The sequence below is a fragment of the Miniopterus natalensis genome, chromosome 2 (assembly GCF_054644295.1).
Source record: "Miniopterus natalensis isolate mMinNat1 chromosome 2, mMinNat1.hap1, whole genome shotgun sequence".
In the NCBI taxonomy this organism is placed as follows: Eukaryota; Metazoa; Chordata; class Mammalia; order Chiroptera; family Miniopteridae; genus Miniopterus; species Miniopterus natalensis.
The window spans coordinates 97400494-97424770 of NC_142082.1; the positions used below are offsets into that span (position 1 = coordinate 97400494).

The following is a 24277-nucleotide window of genomic DNA, read 5'->3' on the forward strand; positions in this document are numbered from 1 at the left end:
GAGAGAGAGATGTATATTGTTGTTAATACTGGTGAAAATTTAGAAAATAATAAACTAAAATGTAAAAAATAGAGAAGCGACTGGGAGACAACAGAAGCAGAGAAAAAATTCTGAAAGAAGGGCCAGCAAAAAATTAAGGGAGAGAATAGAAATAGGATAATAGTTGAAAATGAGAAAACAAAAATACAATAAAGAGAATAAGAGAAACTAACAATCGGACAGGAAGACAGAAGGGAGCATAATGAAAGAATGAAAGAAAAGTAGAAAAAGAAAAAAGAAAAAGAAAAAGTTATGCCAATGGATTAAGAGGAGAGAGATAAAACCCAGGCAGGGAGGGAGTCCGGTAAGAGACTTGGGGGAACTATAGAGGAAAGCAGTAAACTTGGTTATAATGATAAAGTCCCAGTCATTAGGCAGGGATATCAAGAAAGTCTTGATATTAGAAGCATGGATAAAACAAAACAAAGCAAATGACCAAAAGAAAACTAAAAACAAGCTAAGCAAGACAAAATTCTTTTATAAAAAGAGAGAAAAAAACAATTTAGTTAAGAAATTTTAAAAAAGTTAAAAAAAATTATTATAAAATATTAAAAAGCAGAAAAACCAAATTTTCTCCCTTTTCTCTTCTTCCTAAGGAAAAAAAAAGTAAACAAACACACAACCAAAAAACAAATAAAAAAACCCCAAAACCTAAAAAAGCAAAACCAAAAGAAACAAAAAAACAGCAGAAAAAAAGGTAGTCAATCAGGCGAGTTTTTTCTGGGCAACTTATGTTGTCTGAGGGTCACTCATTTGTGTGCTGATTTGAGTTCTCCTGCGAGGTTCTTGTGTATCAGCCAATGTGAGGAGCCATCTAGGTTTGGCTCTGGTGTCCTTAGGTAGATGGTTTATCTGAGGCTCTCCATGGACCACCTCCTCTTGTCACCTATTTTGCAACCTTGTAGTTGCCTGGTCTTACTCCAGAGTCTTCTGTAGAGTCTTTAGGGTGCAGGATGGCTAGTGTAGCCCAGGGTATCACTGCCTTACTTAGAGGTTTCACTGTCAGGCACTCACTCTACCCAGTCCCTACCTTGTCCGATACTAGTTCCCCAGGCTCTGGCCTGCTGCAGCTTCAGATTGATTTCAGCCTGTTGCCTTTTCTATATGGGCTGTTTCGGCAGCCTGGGCTCAGTGGGTTCGATTAAGTACACATTCTGGTGAGCCCTTTGCCTGCCCTGCCCCCAGCAGGGGTTTTCAGCGTTGCCTCCAGTCCCTGAGAGTCTTATTCTTGTAATGTCTTCCTGTGAGCTGCTCTCCCTTCCCCCTCAGGACTGTGCCCTGCGGATGTGTCTGGGGCCTCAGTGAGCGGGACTGGCCCCTTCTTGGCGGTGGTATTCCTGGCTGCAGGAGAAGCCGGCGGGCTCCGCCCCTCCCTGCTCAGCTCTGGTTGGCTGATCGCACCAGGCCCGCCCCTCAGACCATCTACTGTGCAGACCCCAATCCCAGCCTCTGCTGGTCTGTTCATGCAGTGCATGCTGGGAAGGTGCCGAGTTCCACAATCAGACTCACAAACGCACAAAGCAACACAAAGGCAGAGAGTCTGCCCTGCAAGGTCCCACCAACCGTGCACCAAGGCACCCAGTGGGAGGAGACCCAAAGTCAGCTCCAAGCAGTTCCCCACACCGCTGGTCTCAGCAAAGCTGGAGAGGCTTCTCGCGCCACCACGGTGCCCCTCAGGGCCAGTCACAGATCCCAGCCTCTCAGCACCGGGGGCTCAGGACGGGAGGACACCCTCAGGGCTGGTCACAGATCCCAGCCTCCCAACACCAGGAGCTCAGGGCAGGGAGGGCTCCTCCTCTCCCCCGTGCCACGCAGACCCAGTGCTTCTTGGGGTTCAACACAATGCCCCACAGGGAGGCAGAGGGTCCCCGTGTGCAGCTGCTCAGCGCAGTCCTCTGGTCCCTTACCACTTGGGTGCCACAGACCTTGGGACAGCCTTCCCCATGGTCAGCACCCCGAACATCAGATGATGGTCGCAGCCGCCACTAGAGGCTGTTTCCTAAAAAGGCGCCGTCCACCATTAGAGGCTTTTTTTCCTAGGAAGGCACCGTCCCCTCTGGGAATCACCGCTCCCCAGGGTTCCCCTGCCCTGTGCACAGGGTGCTCCTTCCCCTCTAGTGGCTCCGGGTGTGGGATCTCTGCTTTTGGATACCGTCCACACTCCCGAGGGGCGGGAGCTTTGCAGCCTTCAAGCCTTCGGGCTCGCAGCCCAGCACAGGCCTCAGGGGGGACTCCCCCTTCCTATGCCCCCCCTCTCCTACCGGACTCCATGGTGCTTCTTCAGTGCTCCCCACTCGTACTCTGTCCACTCAGGTATGTTTCTCTGTTTTTTTCAAGCTGGTTATGTAGGATTTTAGGAGTAAATCGAGTCCATGGCTGGGAGCGGGGGCCTCTCCTGCTTCTCACAGTGCTGCCATCTTCCCACATTATTTTATTTAATCAAAACTTATCAGATATTATTTTTATCATCTCCACTTTTTAGGAGGGGAAAGTGAAGTTAGAGAGGTTGATCTGACCAACATAACCCAGTTAACGACAGAGCAGGGATTCTTAATACAGGTTTGTCTGAATTCCTACTTCATATTTTCCTCTAGTCTATATCTTCTTACCTAAATCTGTCATCTAATTATTTAAAAGGAGATTGATAAGTAGAGTTAGACCTTGCCCTTTAAATATTACTGGAGTTGAAGTCAATTGATGATAAGGTTTCCTTTGTGATGCTTTAAATAGGTTTGGCTCATAACTGCTGGTTTTACATTCAGATTCTTCTGCAGTTTTAGAATTAAATGGTGGAGCTTCTGAAGAAAGTTCTTCAAACCCATTAACACTTATTGGTTCTATATTTGTAAGAAACATAAAAATCTCACCTTGGTTTTAACCAGGTATAACAAGTTTACAAAAGGTATAACAAGTTTACAAAAGTTACAAGGAGATAGCTCTCAAATATATTAGCTCTTCTAAAGTTTTCTTTAGCTTATATTCACGATTCAGGAAAAAAATCCATAATAAAAATGCATTCCACAGACACAATTCAGATGTTTATACAGACTACATAAGTGGATGGGATAAATCTATAGGTATAAGGAACATGTAGACTCACAAATAAAAGAGAATAAAAAGATTCTCTGTTAAAGAGAAATGACAAAAGTTCTAGTCTGATCTACCTACTCTTAAAGTAGCAGTTCTAAAAGTGTGGTCTGTGGACCAATTAAGGAACTGTACCCAAGATCTTTTCAAGAGGCTCATAAAGTCAAAACTATTTTCATAATAATATTAAGGCACAGTTTGTCTTTTTCACAATGCTGAGATTGCACCACTGGTCAGTGAAACTGACGACAACTCTGTGTGAGTCAAGGTAGTGGCAACAAACTATACTAGTAGTCACTGCATTCTTGTATTCTTTATCACTATGCACTTGTAAAAAACCAACCAAACAAAAACCAAAAAGGTCAGCATAATTTAAATGTCCTTAAAAAAAAAAGTAAAAATTAGTTTTATTAAAACCCATTAATATTAAAGAACACATTTTTAATATTCTCTGTGACAAAATGGAAACTATGCATAAAGCATTTCTGCATATTTTACAATAGTTGTCTATAAAAGTCATTCATGTGATGAGTTGTGAGCTGAATTAGTAATTTTTTTCTATAGAAATCTATTTTTATTAGAAACAATGACTGATAAACTAAGTCATCCTGAGTTGGATGATTTAAGAGACATTTTTTCAAAAATGAATGAAGTGAGCCTGTTACCAAGGGAAAACAACAGCCAAAGAAACAATGTGAGCTCTCAAATGAGAATTCAAATTTTGTTAAACTTTACCAGCCTCTGTCAGTTTGACATCCTCTCAATCTTAAAAGACTTTTCTGATGTGATCAGTGAACTAACAAATATGATAATTTGATTGTATGATTAATACAATGTGTGAATATATGGAATATCTGTGCAATTCAGAATACAGGCAGTTTCCAAATAATCAATGCATGATGCTACAATATGAGTAAAAGACTTATTCAAAGTGAAAGAAAGACAAAGAATTTAATGTAACAAAAGTATGAACATTTCATTACAAAGGTTTCAGATTCCACATTGTGACTTTTAAGAAACTACCACTTAGGTTTTGGTGTAGTATGGAAGAAAAACACCCAGTTAACTGAAGACTATTAAAACACTCTTGTTTTCTTCAACTATATTGCTGTGTGAAGCTGGATTTTCTTAGACTCCTACCAAAGCAACTATTGCAACAGCCTGGATACAGAAACAGGTATGAGAACCCAACCATCTTCTTTTTAAGACAAATATTAAAGAGAATGGCAAAACTTAAAACAATGCGACTCTTTTTCTTTAAAATATAGTTATTTTACATAAAAATGTTATTCATGTTAATGTACTGGGTTTTTACTTTAAAGTGAATCATTAAATGTTTCTAAAAGTTTTTTATGGCTACTTACATAAAGTAAAGCTCTTTGAGGCTCTCGATTACTTTTAAGTGTAAGGAGATAAAAAAAATGGAATTCTGCTAGAAAGTAACATCGCCAATGACTCTCATTTGCTGGAAGTTCTGCATTTTAAAAACAATACTTGGAGAGGGAAGATGGTGGCCCTGTGAGAAGCAGCAGAGCACCCCTGCTCCCAGCCAGAGACTCAATTTACTCCTAAAATACTACGTAGCCAGCTTGGAAAAACCAGAGAAACATATCTGAGTGGATGGAGTGCGAGCGGAGAGCACTGAAGAAACATAACAAAGTCCGGTAAGAGAAGGAAGGTGTAGGAAGGGGGAGTCTCCCCTGAAGCCTGTGCTGGGCTCCAAGCCCGGAGGCTTGGAGGCTGCAAAGCTCCCTCCCCTTGGGAGTGCGGACCAGCATCCAAAAGCAGGGATCTCACACCCAGAGTGAGAGGGCAGAGGGACCCAGGGAAGTGGTGAGTCTGTGAAGAGGAGACCGCGCCTTCCTAGGAAACAAAGCCTCTAATGGCGGATGGCGCCTTCCTAGCAAAACAAAGCTTCTAGTGGCGGCTGCGACCGGTGTCTAGTGCTCAGGATGCCAACCATAGGAAAGGCTGTCCCAAAGTGTGTGGCACCTGAGTGGTAAGGGACCAGAGGACTGCGTTGAGCGGCGGCACATGGGGACCCTCTGCTTCCCTGTAAGGCATTGTTGAGCCCCAGAAAGCACTGAATCTGTGTGGCGTGGGGGAGGGGAGGAGCCCTCCCCACCCTGAGCTCCTGGTGCAGAGTCTGGGATCCGTGACCAGACCTGAGGGCCACTGTGGTGGAGTGTGAAGCTGCCCCAGCTTTGCTGAGAACAGCAGTGCGGGGAGCGACTTTCGGTCCCCTCCCACTGGGTGCCTTGGCCTGCAGACAGCGGGACCTTGGAGGGCTGACTCTGCCTGTGTGTTGCTTTGTGCGTTTGTGAGTTTGATCGTGGAAATGGCTCCCACCTTCCTGGCCTGCACTGTGTGGACAGACCAGCAGAGGCTGGGATTGGCGTCTGCACAGCAGATGATCTGAGGGGCGGGCCTGGTGCGATCAGCCAACCAGATCTGAGCAGGGAGGGGTGGAGCCCGCCTGCCTCTCCTGCAGCCAGGAGCACTGCCCCCAACAGGAAAGGGGTGGGTCCAGCTCACTGAAGCCCAAGACACACCCGCAGGGCACAGGCCTGAGGAGGAAGAGAGAGCAGCTCACAAGGGGAACATTACAAGAATAAGACTCTCAGGGACTATTGTTTGGGAGCTGGAGGAAACGCTGAAAACCCCTGCTGGGGGCTGGGCAGGCAAAGAGCTCACTGGAATGTTCTTTAATCAAACCCACTGAACCTAGGCTGCTGAAACGACCCATACAGAAAAGGACACAGACTGAAATCAATCTGAAACTGCAGCAGGCCAGAGCATGGGGAACTAGAATCAGAGGACACGGTAGGGACTGAGGAGCTGGCTGTGGAGCAGAGACTAACTCCTGCACAGTGAGTGCCTGAAAGCAAAACCTCTAAGTAAGGCAGTGATACCCTGGGCTACACTAGCCATCCTGCACCCTAAAGACTCTACAGAAGACTCTGGAGTAAGACCAGGCAACTACAAGGTTGCAAAATAGGTGACAAGAGGAGGTGGTCCATGGAGAGCCTCAGATCAACCATCTACCTAAGGACGCCAGAGCCAAACCTAGACAGTTCCTCACACTGGGTGATACACAAGTACCTCCCAGGAGAACTGAGATCAGCATACAAAACAGTGACCCTCAGACAACATAAGGTGCCCAGAAGAGACTCCCCTGATTGACTGTCTTTCTTTCTTGTTTTTTGTTTTTCCTTTGTTTTTTTGGTTGTTGTTTTTATTTGTGTGTTTTTTACCTTTTTTCCTTAGGAAGAAAAGAAAGGGGAGAACATTTATTTTTTCTTTTCTAAATTTTATAATTAAAAAAATTTTTTTTTAAAAAACATTTTTCTTTTTTATAAAAGAATTTTTTCTTGCTTAGCTTTTTATTTTTGTTTTGTTTATTTGCGCTTTGTTTTTTTTTTATCCTTGCTTCTACTATAAAGACCTTCTTGATATCCCTGCTTAACAACTGGGACTTTATCATTATAACCAAGTTTACTGCTTTCCTTTATAGTTTCCACAAAATCTCTTACCAGACTCCCTCCCTGCCTGGGCTATATCTCTCTCTCTGCTCGATCCACTGGCATAACTATTTTTCCTTTTTCTTTTCTACTTTTCTTTTGTTCTCTTGTTATCCTCCCATCTGTCTTCCTGTCTTTTTGTTCAGTTATCAGTATCTCTTATTCTCTTTATTGTATTTTTGTTTTCTCATTTTCAACTATTATCCTATGCCTGGTCTCTCCCTTAATTTATTGCTAGCTCGTCTTTCTGAATCTTTTCTGTGCTTCTGTTATCTCCCAGTAGCTTCTCTATTTTTTACAGTTTAGTTTATTGTTATTTTCTAAAGTTTCACCACTGTTAACAACAATATACATCGCTCTCTCTAAGCACTACTTTTCTTTCTCTTTCTCTTTTTTAAGCTTTTTTTTTTTGTGTGTGTGTGTTCTCCCTTCACTCTCCCAGTTCTATTTTCACGTCGGGTTTTTTCATTGTGACTGTGAAGATATTTTGTAACATACCCTTTCTTTCCTGGAACTTTAGATGGGTATTTCCCTGCCTTGCCAGCACCCATACAACAGCTTACAAGACGAGGTTGGGGGTGAGACACAGTTAGCCAACCTGAGAGGAGGGTCCTGCCAAGAACTGATCAACGACAATCTAGACCCAACCAAACAGGAGAACATAAAAAAACCACAAAAGGGACACCCAGAAGAGGTACACGCCTAGAGCACAGAGCTCAGAAGTATAAGGAAAACACCTCTGGGCTCTACTGAACCCACAAGACAAAATTCCATCCCACAAGACTGAGAGACACTAATATGCAGATATAAACACTAAGACCTACCAAAATGGGGAGACAAAGAAACAACCCCCAAATTAAAGAAAGAGAAACATCGCCAGAAGAAGTCTTTGATGAGATGGAGTTAAGCAAGTTATCAGAAACAGAGTTCAGAGTAGTGATGATGAAGATGTTCAAAGAAGTTAAAGAGAAAAACAAGGCAATACAGGATAAGATTGAGGAGTTTAGGGAAAACGTGAAAAAAGGGATACATAACATAAAAAAATCAGACAGGAGTAAAGAATGCTGTATCTGATATCAAAAATGCACTGGAAGGAATTAAAAGAAGGCTCAATGAAGCAGAGGACAGAATAAGTGACTTAGAGGAAAAGGTAGAAAAAAAACACACAGAGCAGCAAAAAGAAAAAACACTTAAAAAGCATGAGGATAGTCTAAGGGAGCTTTGGGACAACATGAGGCGAAACAACATTCGCATTATCGAAAAGCCAGAGGGAGAGAAAAGAGAGCATGGAATAGAGAACTTGGTGGAGAAAATAATGATAGAAAACTTCCCTCGGCTGGCTAAGGAGAAAGCCACACAAGTTCAGGAAGCACAGAGGGTTCCAAACAAGAGGGACCCAAAGAGACCCACTCCAAGACACATCATAATTAAAATGGCAAATGTCAAGGACAAAGAGAAAATATTAAGGGCTGCAAGAGAGAGACAAGCAGTGACCTACAAGGGAACCTCCATAAGGCTGACAGCGGATTTCTCAATAGAGACTCTTCAGGCCAGAAGGGAGTGGCATGAAGTTCTGCAAGTACATGAAAAGCAAGAACATGTAACCAAGATTGCTTTATCTAGCAAGGATATCATTTAAATTTGAAGGTGAAATAAAAAGCTTCCCAGACAAAAAAAGGCTAAAGGAATTCAGTACCACTAAACCAGCACTGCAAGAAATGCTAAAAGGACTGCTTTAAGAAAAAGAAAGAATAGTGAGAGAAAGGTACATCAGCATAAAGGGGAAAAATGGCATTAAATAAGTTGATATCAATAGTAACCTTAAATGTAAACGGAATAAATGGTCCAATCAAGAGGCATAGAGCAGCCGAACGGATAAGAAAACAGTATCCAAATATATACTGTATACAAGAGACCCACCTGAGAGGAAATGACTCACACAGGCTAAAAGTGAAGGGATGGAGTAAAACATTACACGCAAATGGAAAGGAAAAGAAAGCTGGAGTAGCGATTCTTATTTCTGACAAAATAGACTTCAAAATAAAGGCCATAACAAGAGACAAAGATGTTCACTATATATTACTAAAGGGATCAATGCAACAGGAGGAAATAACCCTTATAAACATGTATGCACCCAATATAGGAGCACCTAAATATACAAAAAATTTCTTGGAGGACTTTAAGGGGGAAATTGACAGCAACACAATCATAGTAGGGGACTTTAAAACCCCACTGTCAGCACTGGACAGACCATCAAGACGAAAAATCAACAGGGAAACGCAGACCTTAAATGACTCACTAGACCTAATGGATTCAATTGACATTTACAGAATATTTCACCCCAAAGCAGCAGAATACACATTCTTCTCAAGTGCACATGGAACATTCTCAAAAATAGACCACATGTTAGGGCACAAGGCAAGGCTCTACAAATATAAGAAGATTGAAATCATATCAAGCATCTTCTCGGATCACAATGCCATGAAACTAGAAATCAACCAATATAAAAAAACCTCAAAAGTATTTAAACACATACAGGCTAAATAGCATGTTATTAAACAATGAATGGGCTACCAGTGAGATCAAGGAAGAAATCAAACACTTTATGGAAAGTAACGAAAATGAACAGAAAACAACCCCAAATCTATGGACACGGCCAAAGCAGTCCTGAGAGGAAAATTCATGGCATTACAGGCCTATCTCAAGAAACAAGAAAAAGATCTAATGAACCATCTAACACAACAACTAAAAGAACTAGAACGAGAACAGCAAGAAAAGCCCCGAAGAAAAAGGAAGGAAATAATAAAGATCAGAGCAGAAAAGAATGACAGAGAGACTGAAAAAACAATACAAAAATCAATGAAACCAAGAGCTGGTTCTTGGAAAAGATAAATAAGATTGATGCACCATTAGCCAGACTCATTAAGTAACAAAGAGAGAGGACCCAAATAAATAAAATCAGAAATGAAAGAGGTGATGTAACAACTGACCCAACAGAAATACAAAGGATTGTAAGAAAATACTATGAGCAACTATATGCCAACAAACTGGACAACATGGGGGAAATGGACAAATTCCTAGAAGCATACAATCTTCCAAAGCTGAATCAAGAAGAGGCAGAAAACCTGAATAGGCTGAAAACAACTACTGAAATTGAAGCAGTAATAAAAAAAACTCCCAGCAAACAAAAGTCCTGGACCAGATGGATTTACAGGTGAGTTTTACCAAACATTCAAAGAAGAATTAACACCTATTCTATTCAAACTATTCCAGAAAATTCAAAAGGAGGGAAAACTCCCCAACTCTTTTTATGAGGCCAGTATCATCCTAATCCCAAAACCAGATAAAGACACTACAAAGAAAGAGAATCACAGGCCAATATCCCTGATGAGCATAGATGCTAGAATCCTCACTAAAATACTAGCAAACCGGATCCAGCAATACATTAAAAAGATCATACATCACGACCAAGTGGGATTTATTTCGGGGATGGAAGGCTGGTATAACATTCGCAAATCAATAAATGTGATACATCACATTAACAAAATGAACGACAAAAATGATATGATCATGTCAATAGATGCAGAAAAAGTATTTGACAAAATCCAGCACCCATTTGTGATAAAAACTCTCAGCAAAGTGGAAATGGCCATATATGACAAACCTACAGTCAACATCATACTCAATGTTCAAAAACTAAAACAATTTCCCTTAAAAACAGGAACAAGACAGAGATGTCCACTTTCACCACTCTTATTCAACCTAGTATTGGAAGTCCTTGCCACAGCCATCAGACAGGAAGAAAACATAAAATGTATCCAAATTGGAAAGGAGGGAGTAAAAGTGTCATTATTTGCAGATGACATGATATTGTACATAGCAAACCCTAAAGACTCCATCAAAGTACTACTAGATTTGATAAACATATTTGGCAAGGTAGCTGGATAGAAAATCAACCTCCGGAAATCATTGGCATTCTCATATACCAACAATGAACTTTCAGAGAGAGAAACTAAAAAAACAATACCGTTTACCACTGCAACTAAAAAAATAAGATAGCTAGGTATAAACTTAACCAAGGATGTAAAAGACCTGTACTCGGAAAACTACGTGACACTGAAAAAAGAAAGAGAGGAAGGTATAAACAAGTGGAAGAATATACCATGCTCATGGATTGGAAGAATTAATATCATTAAAATGTCCATAGTACCCAACAGAATTTATAAATTCAATGCAATTCCTATTAAAATACCAACAGCATATTTCACAGATCTAAAACAAACATTTCGAAAATTTATATGGAACCAAAAAAAAACCCTGCATAGCTGAAGCCATCTTGAGAAAAAAGAACAGTGGGAGGGATCATTGCCGGACATCACACTTTACTATCAAGCCACTGTAATCAAAACGGCCTGGTATTGGTACAACAACAGAGATATAGATCAATGGAACAGAACAGAGACCCCAGAAATAGACCCTCACCATTATGGTCAGTTAATATTTGACAAAGGAGGGAAAAGTATCCAATGGAGTAAAGACAGTCTCTTCAATAAGTGGTGTGGGGAAAACTAGAGAGAGACATGCAAAAAAATGAAAGTACACCATCAACTTTCACTGTACACAAAAATAAACTCAAAATGGATAAAAGACTTAAATATAAGTCACGAAACCATAAAAATCCTGGAAGAAAACATAGGCAGTAACGTCACAGACATCCCATGTAGTGGAATTTTCACTGGTACATCTCCTAGGGCAAGAAAAACAAAAGAAAAAATAAACATATGGGACTACATCAAACTTAAAAGTTTCTGCCCAGCAAAAGAAAACAGGCTCAAAATAGAAAGGAACCGCACGGTCTGGGAAAACATGTTTGCCAAGGATGTATCTGATAAGGGGCTAATTTCCAAAGAGTACAAAGAACTCATTCTATTCAGCAAGAGGAAGACAACCCAATTAAGAAATGGGCAAAGGACCTTAATAGACACTTCTCCAAAGAGGACATACAGATGGCCAAGAGACACATGGGAAAATGTTCAACATCACTAATCATCAGAGAGATGCAAATTAAAACCACAGTGAGGGCCCGGTTGGTAGTGGCTCAGAGGTTGAGCGTGGACCTAGGATCTAGGCCATCGGGGTTTGATTCCTGGTCAGGGCACATGCCTGGGTTGTGGGCTCCATCCCCAGTCGGGGGCGTGCAGGAGGCAGCCGATCAATGACTCTCTCATCACTGATGTTTCTATCTCTCTCTTGCTCCCTCTCCCTGAAATCAATAACGATATATTTAAAAAAAACAACAACAAAAAACAAAAAGCCACGGTGAGGTATCACTTCACACCTGTAGGAATCGCTACCATCAACAAATCAACGAACATGTGGTACTGAGGATGTGGAGAAAGGGGAACCCTAGTACACTGCTGGTGGGAATGCAGACTAGTGCAACCACTATGCAAAACAGTATGGAGGTTCCTTAAAAAATTAAAAATGGAGCTGCTTTTTGACCCAGTGATTCGATTCCTAGGAATGTATCCTAAGAATCCTGAAACACTAATCAGAAAGAATATATGCAGCCCTACGTTCATAGGAACGCAATTTACAATAGCTAAGATCTGGAAACTGCCCAAGTGCTCATCAGTAGATAAGTCGATAAAAAAAGCTGTGTCACATATACACCATGGAATACTACACAGCTGTAAAGAAGAATCTCATACCATTTGGGACAGTATGGATGGACCTGGAGAAAATTATGCTAAGTGAAATAAGCCAGGCAGATAAATACAAACATTACATGATCTCGCTTATATGTGGAATCTAAAGAACTTAATAAACTGATGAACAGAACAGATTCAATGACATGGAAGCATAGATCTGACTAACGAATGTTAGAGGAATTTAGGAGGGCGGGTGGTGAAGGGGGAGAGAGTAACCAAATAATTGATATGCATATATGCACAACCCAAGGACACAGACAATGGTGGGGAGAGGGATGGGGGAAGGGGATGGGATGGGATGGGGCGGAACAGGTCATTGGGGAGAAAAAGGGGCATCTGTAATATTTTAAACAAAAATAAAATTTAAAAATAAAAAAAATTAAAAATAAATGAAAACAATTCTTCCTCCTGCCAATCAAGGTACCAGTCTCCTCTTTATTCACCATGGGTTCTATAGTTTCTTACCATTTGGTAACTGCAAATGTTCAAGCTCTTAACTGGATTTATGACTGCACAAAGAAGTTTATAGTGTATACAAAAACGTGAAGTACTGGACTCTTTCCAACAAGCATCATATTTACGTATTTTCTGAAAACACGTGCTTAATGTAATTGGTCAATTTATATAAAATCTGTCAGTACCTGCTTGGCGTCTCAAAAATTTCAAAAAAAGTTGGTCTCTCTTTGCATTCAGTAGGCATTTTTCTCTACAATATTACTCCGACGCTTGGAAACTGAGTCCGCAAAAGAGCACAGAACACACTTCCCGGGGTGTGGTCCTTAAGTGACGGGTAGAATCAGACGAGGGTACAGTTGCCTAAAGTGACACTGATGATTGATCTCGGTCCCATCTTCTGGAACTGCAGTGGAACTCGCTGCGCCGGTGGGAGCACTATGCATTCGTGCTGCCCAACACAGTAGCCACCAACCACGTCAAGCATTGGGAATGTGGCAAGTGCGACTCAAGAATAGCATTCTGACGTTTAGTTACGTGGACTAGTCACGTGTTGCGAAGGCTCCCATTTGAGGTAAACGCCAATTCCAATCAGGACGTCTCCATCCCACAGGCACCAGCTGGGGTGAAGTGGGGCGGACTCAGTGTCGGAAGCGGGAAACCTTGTCCACGACACAACAATCCAGAAAAGTAACTTTATCGTGTGCAAGCAGGTTTCAGACTGAGGCACCTGCTGCAGCTAGGAGCCCACCCCGACCGGGTGGCGCGGCCCAAGAGACCCAGGAGGGGAACGGAGCCTCCGGCCGGGAGGGCCGGTCCATCGTCCCCATCCGCGCGGGGCTGGCAGCACCATCGGTGGCCCGGCTCGCTTCCCCCGCAGCACTAACCGCCTCCACAGACACGGCTCTTCTGACCCCGCAGGTTCTTGAGGCGGCGACCCTCCTGCCTGACTCACTAGTCTCAGCGGCTCCTCCGCCAGGCTTTCGTATGCTCGCGCCAAAGTCACGCTCCCACACGTCTCGCGCTGACGTCATGACGCCGCACACAGCGCGCGCGCCGCCCGGAAGTCAGCCTGGCCGCGCCCCCGGGCTCGACTGGAGAGCCCCGGCGCTGGGTGGGACTGCGTAGCGGGCGCCGCGGAGCAGTGTGAGGGGGCGGCTTCCTGCGGAGCCTTCAGACGGCCGCCCTGGGTACGCTCCGCGATTGTCGCCCCTTCGACTTCTCATGTTCGGGGTCTCACCGAGCCTCTTGTCTCTGACAGGCCTCTGTTCCGGCCCGAAGTCGCCAACCTTGGAAACCCAGCGTGGCCCTCGGTGGAGGATGACCCTTTTCTGGCCGCTGCTCCTTGTGGAGTGGACGGGCTGACATGTGGAGCCAGTGGACTTCAGTTCTCGTCCTGTGATGCTCTTAGGTAGCAGGTTCAAGACCTTTGAGCCTGTCTCCCTGCCTGAGAAGCGGGGAGTCCACCGTAACCCTTCCTGCGGTGTCAACTGCTCTGCCCTGCAGGCGGCCCTAGTGCCCTTTACATTCTTAGGGTACCGAGCACCCTGTGTGCGCCTGTCGTCCCCTCCAGACTGCCCTGGGAAGGCAGGACTCTGTCCTCATCACGCACAGGGTCTGACATGCCCCACACAAGGCTTAATTCGGGTTTGTTTATGGCCTGGAAAGTCTTCCACTGGGTTCTGGAGGTGGGAGCTGCCCGTGGGCCCTCCTGCTCCTGGAAGACTCGAGCAGTAAACAGAAGCAACTTTGCGTTAGAAAAAGGGTGGGCTCTGCTTGGTTCCCTAGGTGTCATTTCAGTTTGACCATAACCCTCAGCTGTAGCAGGAAGCCTGACGAATACAGATACCAAAGCTTATGATCACCTAGGTCTGTGCAGCAAAGGTACACAGGCCTGGGATCCTTATCTAACAATAGCTGCCGCTTACTGAACTTGTGAGTCTGGTTTGTGCTTCACATTTAATCTTATAATAAACCTATAAAATAATTATGTGAGGAAACTGAATCCGTTAAATAACTTGCCTGCTAACAAGGCCCAGGTTTCAATTCAAGTAGGTTTGACCTCAGATACTTAACTATCCTGCTATTAAATCTGCATTCACCCACTAAATCAGAACAATTTGCTTCCCCTCACCTTTTGGGGGTGTGTGGGTGGTCCTCACTAAGAGTGTACTAAGAACCTTTGACATGTCATACAACCCTCTGAAATATATCTCATCTCACTATATATAACCCTTGCCCTCCATAACTTTGCTCCTGGCTTCTCTGGTCTTTACTTTCATTAACCCTGCCATAATAATGTACTTTCCCCCTTACACTCTTCTAGTATAAGGCTGCTCAAATAATTTACTTCTTATATTCGTTTTCTTATATACTTTAAAAGTGATATCTGCCCGGCCGGGCGTGACTCAGCGGTTGAGCGTCAACCTAGGATCCAGGCAATCGAGGTTCGATTCCTGGTCAGGGCACATGCCCGGGTTGCGGGCTTGATTAATGACTCTCTCATCATGGATGTTTCTATTTCTCTCTCTCCCTCTCCTTTCTTCTCTCTGAAATCAATAGAGATATATTTAAAATAAATAAATAAATAAAATGATATCTAAATGGTACATTACTATGGGAATAAATCAATGATGGCTAATTATAGCATGTGTGTGAATAAGTAATGAAAACAGCTTTGAAAAGAGATTCAGGAGCAGTGAATTGAAGAGACAGGGAAGAACAATTCAAATCAGGTGGCAATTAGGCTTCTGTAGGGAGGTAGCTCTCCTCCCATCACCCCCTTCAATTAGGTAATAACAGCTTCATCAGAATCTGAAATAAATGGAGAAGCTAGGATGAACCTGAACCAACTTGACCAGGAGAAAGAAGGCGCAGATGAAGGTGGAAGGCAGAACAAGGACACAAACAAACTGTTACCAGGATATTGCGCTAAGCCTGGACAGAGGATGGAGCACTTTGTCGGAATTCCCCAGGGCTTGTACCAGGGACCACACTATGGGAACACACTGCCTTTGGGCCAGCCTGGACTCTTTGACCACCAACAGCCTGACTGGAGGCAAAACACTGGTGCCCCCACTTTCCTGGCCAGGACGGGGCTGGTGGTGCCCACGAATGCCTGGGCCTACTGCACTGATCCTTACAAGAGGGCACAGCTTAAGGCCATTCTCTCCCAGATGAACCCCAGCCTAGGCCTGCGGCTGTGCAACGCCAACACCAAGGAGGTGGGCGTGCAGGTGAGCCTATGTGTGGACAGGTCTGTGCAGTGTTCACTGGGCCTTCTTACCCTGCGCAGCTGCTCTTCTTGGGGCTGCAGGGACCTCAAGGCACCCCTCCCAGTCTGGGACCTCTATTCACCAGTGAAGGGCCCCAGGGGCTGGATCCAGCTGCAGAAGGATGGGAAGGATGAAGAGAGGAAGGCGCTTTCAGGTCCTGTGGAGGCCAGCCAGCAGCAGCAGAAGTCACCACCACTGCCAAGGTCACAAGAGGACAAACAGGAGGAATTCTGGCAGCAGGACAAGTTGCTGGAGGAAGATGCTTTGAGTCCTGGGGAAAGGCAGAGCAAGCAGGCCCAAGGGGATGCCCATCCACTCAGGAAACCCAGCTTCCAGGTGAACTTTGTCTTCTCCCTTCTCAGGCCTCTGGTAGCCCCTTCCTTTTTTTCCTCTTTTTAATTTCTGGGGCAATAAGAGCAAAATCTTCCCTGGCTTCCTCCCTTTATTTGATGAAACAGAAGAAGTTCTGAAAACATGTATTAAAAATTTTTTTAAAAATCCTTATTGAGGATATGCTTATTGATTTAGAGAGAGAGTAAGGGGGTGGGGGGGGAGAGAGGAACATTGATGGGAGAAACATCAATTGATTGCCTCCTATAGTGCCCTGACTGGGGCTCGAACCCACGACCTAGGTATGTGCCCTGACCAGGAATCAAACCCACAACACTTTGGTGCACGGATGACACTCCAACCAACTGAACCACTCAGCTGGGCATGAAAACATGTATTTTATATGGCCTCTGTGTTTTGTAACTTTTTGGTGAAATAGAGTGTCAGCTTTAAACATGTGCAAACAGAAAGACTGGCAATCATTATTAATTGGGGATGAGGAGGTGAAGAAGAGCTTCAAGTCTGTGAAATATGTGATCAGAATTTCATTCTGGGGAGACTGTACTAGTGGCATTGTGGAAAATGGATTGAGAAAATGAGAGGCAGCAGGGAGAAGAATCCCAGATAATCTTTCGGAGATGAGACAATAATTTAATGTAGTAACCTTGAGAACAGCTGCGAGTGAGGTTAAGGAGGCTTTTTGTATTTCTTATACAAAACCAGAAGCAAAGAAGGATCTGGCTTCCCCTTCTCTCCAGGGTAATAAAAGGCACTTCCCCTTTTATTTGCAGTTTTTGGAACGAAAATATGCCTATTTTCACTGTAAAGATTGTAAGACCAGATGGGAGAGTGCTTATGTGTGGTGCATTTCTGGAACTAGTAAGGTGAGTAAAAGTGTATGGGACATGGAGGAGGGTGGGGCAGGCACAGATGTTAAGTGGAGGAAGAATGTGTTTCCTAATGGAGCGTGACAATGCTGTCTCATTCATCTTGGCATCCTCCATGCCAGGTGCTCAGAAAATGAATTGAACTGAACTGGACAGTCCACATGACCTCCCAAGGCTGCAGACCCATGTCCTGGTGTTTGTTCTGTTGGGTTTGGTAGTTCTGTTGGACAAAATTTCAGATTATTTAGATGAACTTGTTCTTGTGTACATTAGGATTTTGTGTAATCATTTTTCAGTGTGTATTTTGAACAGGTTTGGGCATTAGCAATAGGGAGTTTCCAATCTGTCCACAAGGTGGGGCAATAAGAGAAGGAATTTACTGTAAAGGTTAGCCTGTGAGGGACTTATTTAGGCTAAGGGCGTTCCTCCCTTTGAATTAGTTGTCAACATATTCCGATTGGGGAAGATTTCACAGTCCATATTTTCAGATTTTCCTGAACAATCACAGCATAGATTTTGGTTTCAGTATGAGAACAGTAGGTTGGGGCCAAGCAGCTTCTCTCTCCTTTCCCTTCATTTTGTAACAGTCTACACCTGGTTTATTTCATCAACTTCTATGAGCGTTTGTGTTGGAGTCCCTAACTGTAGAGGGAGGAGGAGAGCTAAGGCCTGAATGGAAACAGGACTTTTCACAGTAGTCATTTACTATACCTGAAGGCAAATAGATTTTTAAACTAAAAGTACTTTCCTTTTCTTGCCAGAAGAAAAACAGTGGATTTAATTCAAACACTCCAAGACACTAGGATACAAAGAACAATTCATAGAACTTATCCTCAAGACATTTATACTGATAGCAGTGACACAGACACAGAATGTGCTTTGGTGACAAAGAGGCATCTATGGCATAGACATGGTACAGATATAACACAGGAGGGGATGAGTAACCTTATCTGGGGGAAGGCATTGTGATGTCTGAGCATGATTTTAAAGGATAAATAGTTCACCAAGTAAGGTAGGGAGGAAGTGCACAGGAAATGCACAAAGTCTAGAAATCACTTGTATTGGTGATATAAGGGAAGGGAATGGGTTAGTTATATTAAAAACTGGGAGCCTAGGGTACATCTAAACTTGGATTTAAAAAAAGACATTTCTCTTTAGGTTTATTTCAAACAACTCTGTTGCAAATGCCACAAGAGTTTTAACCCTTATCGGGTAGAAGCAATCCAGTGTCAGGTAAGCATATAGAACACTTCCTTTGAGTCTATAATGCCTCCTTTCTTAACATGAAGATTTTGTGGCATAATGTTTGGATTTTATAGAATTGGATATTTGTGGAGGAGTGTTAAATTTTCTGTGCATTTGAATTTTTATAACATTTTAAGGAAAAAAAGCATAAATTCTGTTTTTTTTTTTTTCCTAGGGGTGAGGGTAATGGGAGATTTAGTCTAAAGTTGCCTTATGTGGTGTGTTTATGTATGGGGTTGTATTTTGTTTTCTCAAACACCCTGTGTATAGTTTGGATGTAATAATTTAGTGGGTAACCTTTATTAAGCTTTTACTATGTGCCAAACTTTGTTGCTAAGTGCTTTAGATGCATTATCTGCTATTGTTATTGATTTGTTAAATTGTATTTTTCAGTGCTAGAATTTTTATCTTTTTTTTTTTTTAAAGACTTATAGTTTTCTGCTGGAAATACCAATTTCACTTCTTTAAACATTTTAAGCATAATTATCTTAAAATCTGTATCAGGTAATTCCATCCCCTATGGTTCTGTTGCTATCTTGATTTTCCTTGGTTTTCAAGTGTGCTATTGTTTCCTCATGTACCTGGTTATTTTTGATTGAATGTTAGATATTGTATATGAAAAATTACAGTAATGAGGCCTAGGGCAGTATCTTCTTCCATAGAAGATTTGTTTGCTTCTGGCAGGCAGATGGGGACACTAACAATTTCAGGTCACTACTTTCCAATTGGGGTTGAACTGTATTGAAGCTGGGCTTTGGCATCTGAGGCTGGTTAAGTTTTGGTTCATCTTTTTATTAGAGTGTAGCCTTTCAGGGTTTCAGTACAAAACTTGAATTGTTAACTAGGGTTCTTCCATTTTGGCATATTTAGATCATCCCTCTGTTAAACCCATTTTCAGATTTCTATTGTCTTTCCCCTCTTCCAGAATTGACAGATACTGTTAGAGAGAAAATAGTCCCAAATGTCAGGCTCACCTCTCTTTCTGGCTTTCCTTCTCTAATGTTTGGATAATTCTCTGGTGCCTATAAATAGTTATTTAAAAAGAATTATTAATTACTTTTTAGCTCAGCTTTTCCAGTTGTCCTAAGCAGGAGGCCTGGTCAAAAGTACTAATCCATTATTGCCAGAAACAGAAGCCTACCTTTAGAGGAAACCCTAATATATATATTTTTTTATTGAGCCTTTTCTTCCTTACAAGGGTATCATGAGAATTAATCTATATAAAGTGAGAGTACAGTGTATATAGTAAGCACCATGGGAATATTAGCTAATAGAATTTTTTAAATAAGGACACATACTTATCAATAGGAGACTGGAACATGTAAATGTAGTACATTTGATAAATCATATTTAAGACTCTTGTTTGGAATATGAATATGCCTATTTTCACAATATAAAAGGTAAAGCTTGACTTACTCTGCTTGGCTATGGACATATGCCTAAAATAGAGCAGTGATTATCAATTGGGAGGGTGGACCAGGGCAGTATACCAGCTTCCATCGGTGTAATTTTATTTATCAGAAGACGGAATGGGATCATGGATAAAAACGCTTTAAAATCTAGTAAAGATCAGGCATGTGCAGAAAGAAAAGAAAATTTAACTTCCTCTATAACACCCTCCCTCCTAGGTGTGACAATGAAAAATATCTTCAGACATTGCCAAATGTTTGCTGGTGGGTAAAAATACCATTGGTTGAAAATCACTGTGCTGGTGTTTGTAAATGTTTCAATCTAGATAATCAAATCACTTAATACTCACCCACTGCCCCTCACTTCCACCAGGCTATAAATGTGAACATCTACAGAGTGAAGACACTCTACAAAACTCAAACTTGTAAAACTTTTCTTTTACATGAGATCTTGATTGACTCAGTGGTATTCCTTTTTAAAAAAAAAATTATCTTTATTGTTGAAAGTATTACAAATGTCCCCTTTTCCCCCCATTGATCCCCTCCTCCCGCACCCTCTCCCTTCCCCCAGGCCTTCATCACACTGTTGTCTGTGTCCATGGGTTATGCATATATACGTACAAGTTCTTAGGTTAATCTCTCTCCACCGACGCACCCACCCCCCCCGCCTTCCCTCTGAGATTCATCATGATATTCTTTTAAACATCATCTTTGTTCATTCATCTTGACAAATGCATGGCATTTAACGGGATGTGAGTGCTTTTGTAAAACTTGGTCTTAGACTTCTAGGATTCAAAGGAAGATGAAGATACTATGGAGGGGGTGGTGAGGAGAAGTATTTTGGTTTGAGGATTACGTTTGAAATGCTAATTTGATTATATCTAAACTGTTCCTTGTTTTCTAAAGACTTGTTTAAAGTCCCGCTGTTCGTGTCCTCTAAAGAAAAGAAACATTGATCTAAGGAGGCCTCATCGACAGGAACTATGTGGACGCTGCAAAGACAAGAGATTCTCCTGTGGCAATATTTACAGCATTAAATACATCATGTGACAGGCAGTATGATTTGTATAGGTCACCCCAACCCTTCTTGTCACTTACTGTACTGTTCCTTTTTTTGTACCTTAGCTCTGACTAGGTTTTGGAAAATGAATTAGGCTTTTGTACTTTTTCTAGTTTGTATAACAATTGTACAATATGAGTAGAATGAAATAAATGCATGTAAAATAGACCATGAAGGCACATTAAATGGTGAACCCAGGGTAAAAACACAAAAAGTCATTGGGAAATGGTACGTACTGGCACTTTGTTACTTTTATGAAGGGAACAATGAAGAGGAGCAGTATTCATTTAACAAACTATTATAAGCTGGGTGTTCTAAGCACAGAATATAGAGATGATCTAGGGGCAAGGTCCTTGCCCTCAAGTACATATAATAAGGATAGCAAACGCTTCCAACAGCATGTAGTAAGTGCCAGGCATTGTTGTAACTCATCACAGCAGCCATAGGAAATAGGGACTACTATACCCCTTCTTAACAGATGAGGAGAGGCAGCCGAAGAAATGTCATAGGATAGAGCCAGGACGTGAACCCAGATGGATGAGGAATTTGCCCCAGGGCCTTCACTACTATGTTTCTGTTTTCTCTCAGATTCAGACATGGTAAGTGCTATAGAGGAGACATGGTACTATGACAGTGACCCTTTAGATAGTGTGGTTGGGAAGAGGCAATATGACAGTGGAGACCTTCAGGATGAGGGAGCTGGGAGAAAAGAATATGGTTTTGATCCATGGAAACAGCAAGAGCAAAGGCCCTGAGGGGATGGGACAGTGTACTTGGTTCGCATGTCCCAGGAATAGGAGCCCCTAAGGCTAATGTGGGGTATGAGAGGGAAAAGACAGGACTCAGGTCACAAAGGGTTCCTTTGGCCATAGTCCAGCATATGGCAGTCCATGAAGGGGTTTCAACGAGGCAGTGACATTAATTCTTACTTTAGAAAACTCACTGCTGCCCTGGCTGGGTGGGTCAGTTGTTTGGAATGTCATCCTGTACACCAAAAGGTTGCAGGTTTGATTCCTGCTCAGGGCACATACTTAGGTTGTGGGTCTAACCCTCGGTTGGGGTGTGTACAGAAGGTAACAGATCAGTGTTTCTCACATTGTTTTTTTTTTTTTTCTCTCTCTCCCTTCCTCTCTATAAAAATTATTAAAATCATATTCTCGAGTGAAGACTGAAAAAATAAAACTCACTGCCATGAAGGAAGACCAGGCAGAGTGGAAGGAGGGAGACCAGTTAGAGGGTTAATAAACACAAGAGGAAAATGATGTAACATGCAGAATTGGAAGTGGATGATGAAGAAATAAATGATGATTTTACAGTTCGGATTTGAGTTAAGGACAGATGGAATTAAGAGGAATCACAGGAGCATGTTCTTGGGTCAGTTGACCTTTTTTCAAATCCTGGCTGTAGTACTTAAGAGATACATGATTATGGGCAACTTTCTCTGCTTCAGTTACTCTTCTATAAAAACAGGACAATAATGGTACCTACCTCTTGGTGGTCGGGTGAGGACCAAAGGAGCTGATACATGGTAAGCACTTAGGATAGAACCTGTAATACTTTGAGGGCTCAGTAAACTTAGCTGTCTTATTTTGGTGGGGCTATGTAATGACATAGGCAAGGGCTTCTGTTTTCAACATATTAAGTTTGAAATATCTGAGACATTCAAATGGAGATGTCCTGTAGGCTATTGAGTTATGAATCTGGAATTTAAGAGGGAAATCAGTGCTAGAGAGAGAGAGATTTGGAGATAAAATATAGTATTTAAAGCTGTTGACCTGAATGGGATCACCTAGAAGGAGAGTAGAGCACAGGACTCTGGGGCACCAACATTCAGAGCAATGATTCTGTAACTTTAATGTCCTGGGAGTTTTCTGGTGGCCTTGTTCACAGGAGATTCGGATCCATTAGGTCTGAGGTCTGAGTCTGTATATCTGACAAGCTTCCAGATGCTCTTGTGCCAGTGGTCCCATATCACACTCTGAGTAGCAAGAGGTTAGGGGTTAGATAAGAGGTGTTCAAGAAGAATAGGAAGAGGATGGTGTCATGAAAGCCAAGATAAATAGTATTTTGAGGAGGGAGTGGTTGACTGAATCAAATCCCGTGGTAAGTGAGAAGGCTGAAGATAGCCATGTCCTTTGGTTTGATGACAGAAAGATGACTTGAAAAAATAAGCTTCAGTGAAACGGTGGGGATGGAAACCAGAGTTAATAGAGTCAAGACAGTGAATAGAGAGAATACCCTCTAGTTTTACTGTTAAAAACCAAATTGGTGATACTGAGAGGTACTGAGTGAGTTTGTATATTCATGGAAATAATTCAGTAGAGAGAAGCTGATGGTACAGCAGGGAGAGGACACTCAGGAATGAAGCCCTTGAAAAGAGATGGATTCAGAGAAAAGTAGTGTGATTAGGTCTAAATGGGAGCAGTGATATTCCCTCTATTTTAAAAGGATGGAGCACCTAGTGCTGGTCTGGTGGTGATGAACTCCTTTAGCTTTTTCTTATCTGTGAAGCTCTTTATCTGACCTTCAGTTCTAAATGATAGCTTTGCTGGGTAAAGCAATTTTGGTTGTAGTTCCATGTTTTTCATCATTTTGAATATTTCTTGCCACTTCCTTCTGGCCTGCAAAGTTTCTGTTGAGACATCAGCTGACAGTTGTATGGGTGCTCCCTTGTAGGTAACTAATTGCTTTTCTCTTGCTGTTTTTAAGATTCTCTCTTTGTCTTTAACCTTTGGTAGTTTAATTATGATGTGTCCTGCTGTGGGCCTCTTTGGGTTTCTCTTGTTTGGGACCCTCTGTGTTTTCTGGACTTGTAAGTCTATTTCTTTCCCCAGGTCGGGGATGTTTTCTGTCATTATTTTTTCAAATAGGTTTTCAATTTCTTGCTCTCTTTCTTCTCCTTCTGGCATACCAATAATACAAATGTGGGGCCTCTTGAAGTTGTCCCAGAGGCTCATTATACTATCTTCATATTTCTGGATTCTTTTTTCTTTTTGCTCTTCTGGTTGGGTGTTTTTTGTTTCCTCATGTTCTGAATTGCTGATGTGATTATCAGTGTCCTCTACTGTTGATTCCCTGCAAATTATTCTTCATTTCAGTTCTTGTAGCCTTCATTTCAAATTGGTACTTTATCATGTCATCGATTTTCTCAGTTGTCTTCATAATACTCTTACTAATATGGTTGAGCATCCTTATAAACAAAATTATAAACTCTGTATCTGTTAGCTTGCTTGGTTCTATTTCATTTAATTCATCTTCTG

The 24277-nt window shown here is 42.2% G+C and overlaps 1 protein-coding gene across 1 annotated transcript; it reads left to right on the forward strand.

The window, feature by feature from the left end:
• The first annotated feature begins 15744 nt into the window (after positions 1-15744).
• On the forward strand, positions 15745-21007 carry ZAR1L (zygote arrest 1 like). Its single transcript, XM_016213839.2, has 4 exons — positions 15745-16422; positions 17208-17300; positions 18462-18536; positions 20864-21007. Exons 1-4 carry the CDS (start codon positions 15760-15762, stop codon positions 21005-21007), a joined length of 975 nt encoding a protein of 324 aa, XP_016069325.1. The 5' UTR covers positions 15745-15759.
• Positions 21008-24277: the final 3270 nt, after the last annotated feature.